This window comes from Carassius carassius, chromosome 14, assembly GCF_963082965.1.
Source record: "Carassius carassius chromosome 14, fCarCar2.1, whole genome shotgun sequence".
In the NCBI taxonomy this organism is placed as follows: domain Eukaryota; kingdom Metazoa; phylum Chordata; class Actinopteri; order Cypriniformes; family Cyprinidae; genus Carassius; species Carassius carassius.
In genome coordinates this window covers 33,832,663-33,842,543 of record NC_081768.1, presented here as the reverse complement: position 1 = coordinate 33,842,543, position 9,881 = coordinate 33,832,663, and the positions used below count along the sequence as shown (strand labels likewise).

At 47.2% G+C, this 9,881-nt stretch overlaps 1 protein-coding gene across 1 annotated transcript; it reads left to right on the top strand.

Moving 5' to 3' along the window:
- Window positions 1–7,716: 7,716 nt before the first annotated feature.
- LOC132156659 (uncharacterized) lies at window positions 7,717–8,712 on the top strand (the record flags this gene model as incomplete). Its single annotated transcript, XM_059565590.1, has 1 exon — window positions 7,717–8,712. A coding segment is annotated over one exon (996 nt), but the record flags the coding sequence as incomplete, so codon positions are not given.
- Window positions 8,713–9,881: the final 1,169 nt, after the last annotated feature.

Sequence of the window (9,881 nt, the reverse complement as noted above, 5' to 3'; positions counted from 1 at the left end):
GGAATTGTGGGTGGGGGGAGTGCATGTACAGTTCTCTCTCCACCTGCAATAGCATGACTTAGGTGCCCTTGAGCAAGGCACTGAACCCCCAACTGCTCCCCGGGCGCCGCAGCATAAATGGCTGCCCACTGCTCCGTGTGTGAGTTATCACTGCTCTGTTTGTGTGCACTTTGGATGGGTTAAAAGCAGAGCACAAATTCTGAGTATGGGTCACCATACTTGGCTGAATGTCATGTCACTTTCGTGTTGTCGCCTCGCATCGGGGTAAAAAGCTGCACTTGAACACACGAGAGAACTACTGCCGACTGTTAGGTAGAATGCGCGTTCTGTGCCTGCGTCTATATTCGTCTATATTCGTCATTCAAAAAGGGAAACTGACGCTGCTGGCTGAAATTATACAAACAAAAAAAAGAACAGCCTCTATCTGTACCATTTTGACTCGCTGTTTTGCTATTATTCTCGTCCACTGACTCCGTCACTAAGCTGAACAGCCAATCAGAGTTCCCTCTTTCACTGACGGCCCGACGCAGATTCAACATGTCGAATCGGCAGAAGAAAAGCCGACGAAGACCAATTTCAGCCGACGGTGCGGAACACACTGAGGAAACTTAGTCGGCCGACGCACAAAAACTGCCCGACAGCCAACCGTCGGCTTGGTGTGTTCCAGGCTTTAGCCTGTTAACTGTCACTCACATTTTGAATATAGACTTGAAAGTGCATGATCCAAACTTACATTTTTGTAATTCATGACTGAGAAAATTTTGTAACATGATTTTTGATGTACCAGTTTTATGGTAATTTAAAATGGGTTTCAAAGGATGAAATTTTGAGATTTTAAGTTTTCAAGTGATATGTAATTTCTGATGATTTCTAAAGTGTGATAGAGAAAACGGCAACAAAGAAGACCTTTTTTTTTGACAAAGGTCAGAACTCCTGTTATGATGTAGGTTTTTTAGGTGCACTCTTGCCATAAATTAATCTAATACTTTTCCTACGTAATAAATAAATAATAAAAAAAAAGTTAAGATATCTATTTAGGAGTCTTAGACCTTTCCAACAATATATAGTTGTCATGATTAGATTAGGATTTAATTGTAATATAGCAAAGTAAACGTAAGTGTTCCATCGAGGTGCCAGGTGACAGTTAACAGACAACAGTTAACAGTGTTTTAGGTTATTACATAAAGAGGTTTGGTACAATAATTAAAACCTCTGTTTTAGGAAATTACTAGTCGTCCAGTTTTTATATCAGCTATGCATACTGTTCGTTTTGCGAATTTGTATGCTTCATTGGGTCACGAAAAAATATAGAGCTGAGTATCATCAGCATAACAGTGAAAGCTTACACCATGTTTTTTGATATCTCCCAAGATTAACATGTAAATTGTGAAAAGCAATTGTCCTAGTACTGAGCCTTGTGGTACTCCATACTACTTGTGATCAATAACGAAATCTTGTCATTCACTGCTATGAATTGATGATGGTCAGATAAGTTAAATTTGAACCATGACAATGTTATTCCACTAATGCCAACATAATTTTGTAGTCTACTCAAAAGAATGTTGTGGTTAATAGTCAAACACAGCACTAAGTTTTAGTAGCACTAATAGAGAAATACCACCATGATAGGATGATAAGAGCAGGTTATTTGATACTCTGATGAGAGTAGTCTCAGTACTATGATATGGTCTAAACCCTTACTGGAAATGCGTGAGGCACCTTTTGTAAAACTCTTGCTTTAATGCCTTTATTTTTCCCCAGGATTGCCCAAGCACCATCTGTACAAACACTGATGCACTCACTCCAAGACAGTCCATCTTCTTTTAGTTTGTTTTTAAGTTTTGTGAAAAGTTCCTCACTTGTGCACGTTCCCTCTAGTGGGGTACAAAACATTGTCCTCATTAGGTTTTCAGTCAAAACTGTATCTGACGAATACAAGCAGCTGGGCAGAGTTTGATACATCTGTGGATTTCTCTAACTGTAGGGCATATTTCCCTTTCTTCACCAGCTGAGACTTTATGTCCTGGGCCATGTCGGAGATGCGCTGGGCAACAGTCCCGTTAGACAGCGGCACTGATTCTAGCTCACGGGTTTATCCACATGCATAGCCCGACTTATAGCTATAGCAGCAGGTTTAATGAGGCTTTCCCTGATCGTGTGTGGCTTTTTTTGCCTGTGCAATTAAATATGCCACTTAATATGATGCCTGTTGAGCTTTGGCAGGGATTGTTGTTTGTTTAGTTAGGACTTTCTTTTGGCTTTGTAACTATTGCTCCTTTCACTGGAAAAAATTTACTGGTTTAGCAGCAAGAGAGGGGTGCTTGGTTTTCAAGTGTCAAAGCATTCTTACAGGCTTTCATGTGCAAGCACCTCAGTGCACACAACACATTGGGGGTGTTGTAGTTTCCTTGACGATGACGCATGTGAAAAAAAAATATTCTAGGCCTAAAGTGAAAAAAAATTACCTACCTGCACATGTTGGAATGTTTAACATGGTGCTGTAAATTGATCTGCTGCAACTGATGCTATTGCTGTGTCGTTAATCTATCGAAATCACCTCAAGGGTCGCGAATGAACAGAAAAAAGTCTGATGGCTTTTTTATTTGCATGTTTTTTTTATGTAACTGTTTACTACAACTTTTTATCTTTTGTTAGTTATGGATAAAATATGTTACTTCTAATAGTTTGTAAAATGTATTTGATTTCTGGAATTCGACCCCTACTTTGGGAGCCACTGCTCTAGGATAAAGTAGTTTTTTTTTTTTAATGAAAAGCTTAATAATACCCAATTTTACGTTTTTGGGACATATCGGAATGACATGCACAAATAAATAATATTCAGAAGAGGACTTTTGGAAGCACCTCTTTTAGTAGCTTTGATGGGATAGGGTCTAACATAAATGTTGTAGGTTTTGATGATTTGACAAGTTTATACAATTCATTCTCTCCTATGGCAGAGAATGAGTGGAATTGTTCCTCAGGGGATCTACAGTGCAATATTTGGCTACATGGTTAGAATTTTATCTCTGCTATTATCGATCTTGGAACTAAAAAAGTCCATGAAGTCATTACTGCTTTGCTGTTGGGAAATGTCTACATCTGCTGATGCTTTAATAATTTAGCCACTGTAAGGTTTTACAGTGTAAAAATTGAATTCAAAAATTAAAATTATAAAAATACAAATACCAATATTTAAGACTTGAAACTTGTTATGGTCGAAAACGAGTTGGCCGTGACATAAAAAAATACAAATTAATTTAGCAAGACTTAGCAATAAATAATGTGAAAGAATGTGGAACAGTATATTGATTTATGTACAGATTTGTGCATTTTACTGAACACAGAGCCGAGCCAGATAAAGAACAACAGACTGACTCGTTCACGAGTCAATAACTGTTTCTATCAGACGCGTCCGATTCGAGAACCGAGGAGCTGATGATACTGCGCATGTGTGATTCAGCGTGAAGCAGACCGACACACAGAGCGTCTGAACCGAACTGATTCTTTTGGTGATTGATTCTGAACTGATTCTGTGCTAATTTTATGAGCACGGGTAAACCGAAGGCTTGAATCAATGGCAATCATCGCAAATGAGGAAAGATGGATTCGGTGCAAAGGCACTTCAACAAACCCCATCTCAAAACCTCGTACTAGTACATGGGTTCCAGTAGCAGTTTCAGAAGTTAAGGGCAAAATTACTTCTAGAAGAAATGACTGCACAGCTCCCGTACCTCGAAGAAGATGCACTGGCACTGTTTTGTTTGAACCAGGCAATGACACATTTCCTTCATTGATAAAGGGTGTATAATCAGCAAAGGAAGTTACACACCGATCAACAGATTTACCACAAGAACTAGGTGAACGGCGATCTTTCTCATCAGGAGTATCAACAATGAATGATGAAGTAGAAACCAAAGCAATAGGTTTCGACAGTCTTTCCTTCCTCTTAAGAATAAGTCTTTTTACAATAAAAGCAAATCATGTCTTGTGAGAGCGCAGGCTTACTAGAATGTTCAGCAACTGTCGCCTTTATGTTCCTACTCATCACAGGAGACTTTGTCTTAGCTTGAAAGCAAAACTAAGACTTACTCATGTCATTTTTAAGACTGACTAAACTGAATGACCTATGATGGGTTAACACAAATTCATCAGCCATGATAGCAGCTTCAGATAGTGTATTCACCTTGTGTTCAGTGAGATATGTAGCTACAGGATGAGGAACACAATGTTTAAACTCCTCCAAGAGCACCAATTCTCTTAACTGCTGTTTAGTTGTAACTTTCATTAAAGTGCACCAACGATCAAATAAATTTTTCTTTTCTCTTTCAAATTCAAGTTTTATTCAAGTTCCTACATTTTTGGCGATATGCCTCAGGTACGAGTTCATAAACATTTAACACAGCACATTTCACAATATCATACTCACCACTCTGTTCCAGTGAGAGAGCAGAATAAACTTCCTGTGCTTTACCTGTGAAAAACAATAAAGTCCAAAAGCTTTTCAGCCATTTCATGGATAAAGCAACATGTTCAAGGTGATAGAAATATTTCTAAATTTCCTTTTCATAAAATGGTGGAACTAATCTCATATTTCTATGAACATCAAACACAGGTTCACCTACAGCCGAATGCTGTGGTAAAATAGGAGAAACTGCTGTGGCGAAACTGCCGTTTTACTGCTAACTCCAACTCCAACTTTTTTAACTGAAACGCTCTCTCGTCTCTTTCCTTCTCTAACTCAAGCTCCAAATCTTCGCACAGCTAACTGGTGATCTAATTTTCTGTCTGCAAATTCTCTTTTCACCACTCAGCATGAATTTTCGTGGCATCTAAATACAATTGTTCCTTTTCAGGAACTCGAGCTGCGTCGAAACGCTTTTGGGGAACGTCCCTGACGAGACCGACTCTGAATATCGTGTGCAATCAGTCCATCGGAAAGGCGTGACGTCACGGGCGGGGTGACGTAGCGACCAGGAAGCTATAAAAGCACGTGCCGTGCAGCTGGCTTCAGCTTCGAATCTGTCAGCAAGCGCTCTGTGTGTGCATGTGCAAAAGTCTGTCTGTTGGTCCTATTTATTGTTGTCTGTCCCTTAGCTTAAAAAGATCGCTAAAACAGCTACAATATGCCTAAACAAAAGCAAAAGACCAAACATTTGAAGGGCGATTCCAAGCCGCGTTACAGACTGTGTGTTCCTCCCTGCACTCGCTACATTACGAGTGGGGATACACACAGGCTGTGCGTGGCTTGCCTGGGATCGAAGCACGCTGAGTCGGCTCTCGAGGGGGCCGACTGCCCGCATTGTGAACGTTTGCCAATGCGGACGCTTCGATCCCGGAGGGCTCTCTTCGAGGAGGGAGCCTTCACCAGCGTTCCTCGCGGTGCTGGCCCCGCTTCTGCCGAGGCAGAGCGGCTGCTGCACTCGTGGGGTTCGCAGGTGGATCTGTCAGAGGGAATGGAGACGGGCCAGTCCTTATCTCCTTCCTCATCTGCCAGATCCGGCGCCCAAACCCTGGGTTCGGAAGCACGCTCGTCGGTTTCTTCCCCCCAGGGTGAGGGATCAGCTCTTCACCTCTCGTCCTCCGAGGAGGTCGATGTGGAGACTGTTGCTGGGGATTCGCCACCCCTGTCGCCCCAGTATGAGGAGCTGTTGGAGGTGGTCACGCGGGCAGTAGATAAATTAAAAATTGACTGGCCTGCTGAAAAACAGACTGAGCCGCAGAGAAGCAAATTAGACGAACGCTTTCTGCGGCCGAAGCAACCACCTCCACGTCGGAGCCTTCCATATTTTCCCGATCTCCATGACGAGTTATCGAGATCGTGGAAACACCCGTATTCGACCCGCCTCTTTGGCCCCGATTCACTATACTATGGCAACGTGATGGGGCTGGGAGAGCGTGGTTATAGAGCGATGCCACGGGCTGAACAGACGCTCGCGAGCTATCTGTCACCCGGTTCGGCCTCGTCTCTAAAGGCTCCGACATTGCCCACTAAGCCGCTTCGAGTTACATCATCGCTAGTGGGCAAAGGTTATGTGGCAGCAGGTCAGGCTGGGGCGTGCCTTCATACTATGGCAGTCCTGCAAGCTTATCAGGCTGACCTGCTGAGAGATGTCGATGAGGGGGAGGGGATTAAGTCTGAGGAGATTGAAGAACTCAGGAAGACCGCTGATCTCTCCCTCCGCGCCACTAAGGAGACCGCTCGCGCAATTGGGCGGTCTATGGCAGCTTTAGTGGCCGCGGAGAGGCATTTGTGGCTGACCCTGTCAGAAATTAAAGAACGGGACAGGGTCTGCCTCCTGGACGCCCCGCTTCAAGCCTCGGGCTTGTTCGGCGACACAGTTAATACTGTCGTCGACAGGTTCCAGGAGGCGCACAAGCAGGCGGCGGCGTTCCAGAGTTTCCTCCCTCGTCGCTCTCGTGGTACATCTGGGCGGGAGATGACCACGCCACATACCGGCTCCTCACACCGGGTAGCGCAAAAACAGAGCGTCGCCACTCGTGCTCCCCCACGTCGGGACCGAGGGCAACGACGCTCTGAGTCGGGGGCTTCTAGGGCGAAAGCCGATTTAAGATCTGTCATCGAAGCCCGGAAGTCCTCGAGGAAACGATCCTGACGCCAGGATCCAGAGGGTAGCCCCTGCTGGGGTAGAGCGCGGTTCACCTCATTACACGGTGCCCGTCTCACCTCAGTACCCTCAGGAGGTCGGTCTGCCAACCCTGCCAGAGTTTCAGGGCGCAGCGGCCTCCAGCGAGCACCACTCCCAGTTACTTCCGCCCGTGACCGTAGCGGAGCTGGGATGCTCGCCGCCCCTTCGGGGGCCTCTTACACCAGAGGTCAGTCTCGAGAGACTGATTCCCTTAGTAGATTATTTAGCAGCGTGGAAGCTACTGCCAAATGTATCTCAATGGGTCCTGCGTACAATAGAAAGAGGCTATTGCATTCAGTTCGGTCTTCCACCACCGAAGTTCAACGGGGTTACACCGACTGTGGTCGGCCCCCAGCAGGCTCTGGTTATGGAACAAGAAGTGAATACCCTATTAAGGAAGGAGGCCATCGAGGTGGTCCCTCCTCTAGACAGGGAATCCGGATTTTACAGCCGGTATTTCATAGTTCCAAAGAAGGATGGGGGGTTGCGTCCGATCCTGGACTTGCGTCTCCTGAACCGCTCAGTTATGTCACTGAAGTTCAAGATGCTCACTGTCAACCAGGTTGTAGCTCAAATCAGATCCGAGGACTGGTTTGTCACAATAGATCTCAAAGATGCATACTTCCACATATCCATCCTTCCACAACACAGGAAGTTTCTGAGGTTCGCTTTCGGGGGCAAAGCTTATCAATATCGAGTACTTCCCTTTGGCCTCGCACTCTCACCCCGCACGTTCACGAAATGTATGGATGCGGCTCTGGTATCCCTCCGTATGCAGGGCATCCGCATTTTAAATTATATCGACGATTGGTTGATCCTAGCTCAATCAGAGCAGATGGCGGCTCGACATCGAGATGTCGTTCTCGCACACATGGAGGAGCTGGGTTTGAGACTAAACGCCAAGAAGAGTGTACTTTCTCCAGTTCAGAGAACCACCTATCTAGGCGTAGTGTGGAATTCGACCACGATGCAGGCACGTTTGTCTCCTGCTCGGATCGAGTCGATCCTCACATCAGTCGAGAGAGTCAAAGAAGGCCAGTCACTCACTGTCAAACAATTCCAGAGATTGTTAGGGCTGATGGCAGCTGCCTCCAACGTGATACCTTTTGGCCTGCTGTACATGAGACCCCTACAGTGGTGGCTCAAGTCCAAGGGTTTTTCCCCGAGGGGAAATCCACGTCGAGTTATCAAGGTCACGCGGCGGTGCCTTCGTGCCTTAGACATGTGGAGGAAACCTTGGTTCTTGAATCAGGGCCCGGTGCTGGGAGTTCCTTGTCGCCGTGTAACGCTAGCGACAGATGCGTCCCTCACCGGTTGGGGTGCGGTCATGAGTGGCCACCCTGCCCGCGGTCTGTGGAGTGGTCGCCATCTGACATGGCACATCAATTGCCTAGAGATACTAGCGGTCTATCGAGCATTGAAATATTTCCTCCCGGACCTGAGAGGTCACCATGTGTTGGTGCGCACCGACAACACATCAGTGGTCTCTTATATCAATCACCAGGGGGGTCTGCGTTCGCGCCCCTTGTACAAGCTGGCACACCAGATCCTTCTGTGGTCCCAGGGCAAGCTCCTCTCGATCAGAGCAGCGTATATTCCTGGGAGATTGAATGTGGGAGCAGACATACTGTCGAGACAGGGGCCGAGGCCCGGGGAATGGATGCTTCACCCCGAGGTGGTGAAGCAGATATGGAGAGTATTTGGTACAGCTCAGGTGGACCTCTTTGCGACTCAGGAGACATCGCAATGTCCCCTCTGGTTCTCTCTAGTTCATCCAGCTCCTCTGGGACTGGACGCTTTGGTACAGACCTGGCCAAGGCTTCGTCTGTACGCTTTTCCCCCTATCGCTCTGCTCCCGGGAGTTCTGGCGAGAGTACGCCGGGACGGGGCCCGTCTACTACTAGTAGCCCCGTTCTGGCCGGGCCGAGTATGGTTCTCAGATCTAGTCTCGCTCCTCGACGGCTCTCCGTGGGAGATACCGATCAGGACAGACCTACTCTCACAGGCGCAGGGCACGATAATTCACCCTCGCCCGGAGTTGTGGAGGCTGTGGGTGTGGCCCCTGAGGGGGCACAACTGTTAGCAGCCGGTCTCTCAACCGAGGTTGTTGAGACCCTACTCCAATCCAGAGCTCCCTCTACGAGGAAACTGTACGCCCTGAAGTGGAAGCTCTTCACTTCATGGTGCAGAGACCGCCAGCTTGACCCAGCAGACTGCCCAGTTGGTACAGTTCTGGAGTTTTTACAAGCCAGGCTCTCTGCGGGGTTATCCCACTCCACCTTAAAGGTTTACGTGGCGGCCATAGCTGCTTTCCACGTCCCTTTCAATGGTCAGTCAGTGGGCAGACACCCCCTAGTTACACGTTTCCTCCGCGGTGCGCTGAGGCTGAGACCTCCAGTACGATCCCGTGTTCCCCCCTGGGATTTGGTTGTGGTTCTAGAGGCTCTTTGTAAAGCTCCATTCGAGCCAATACAAGATATCTCAGATAGACATCTGACACTTAAAACTGCCCTATTACTGGCAATCACCTCACTAAAGAGAGTTGGAGATCTTCAGGCCCTTTCGGTGGCCCCTACCTACTTAGACTTTGCCCCTGGTATGGCCAAAGCATTTTTATACCCTCGAGCGGGTTACGTTCCGAAGGTTCCCTCTGTTACACCACAGCCTATCGTACTGCAGGCCTTCTGTCCTCCTCCCTTTCGGGAGCACGACCAAGAGAAGCTAAACTGTATGTGTCCAGTGCGAGCACTGGACGCATACGTCCACAGAGCTGCCCTGTGGAGAAAATCAGACCAATTGCTTGTTTGCTACGGTCCTTCTAACAAGGGTTCTCCTGCCACCAAGCAGACCCTTAGTCGTTGGATAGTCGAGGCTATCAACCTCTCCTATGAGTCCTCTGGTCTTCCCCCCCCTTTGGGGGCCAAGGCTCACTCTACTCGGAGTATGGCGGCCTCCGAGGCCTTCTCAGCAGGTGTGTCCCTCTTGGACATCTGCAACGCTGCGGGGTGGTCCACGCCCTCCACATTTGTCCGATTTTACGATCTTGACATGCGAGCCACGCCGGGCTCTTCTGTCCTCTCGTCTTAGCTGTGCTCTTTTGACTACACACTAGGCAGGGATTTGGAAGTCTGGCAGCGTTGGCACATCGTTCCCCAAAAGCGTTTCGACGCAGCTCGAGTTCCTGAAAAGGAACGTCCCAAGGTTACGTATGTAACCCTAGTTCCTTGAAGGAAC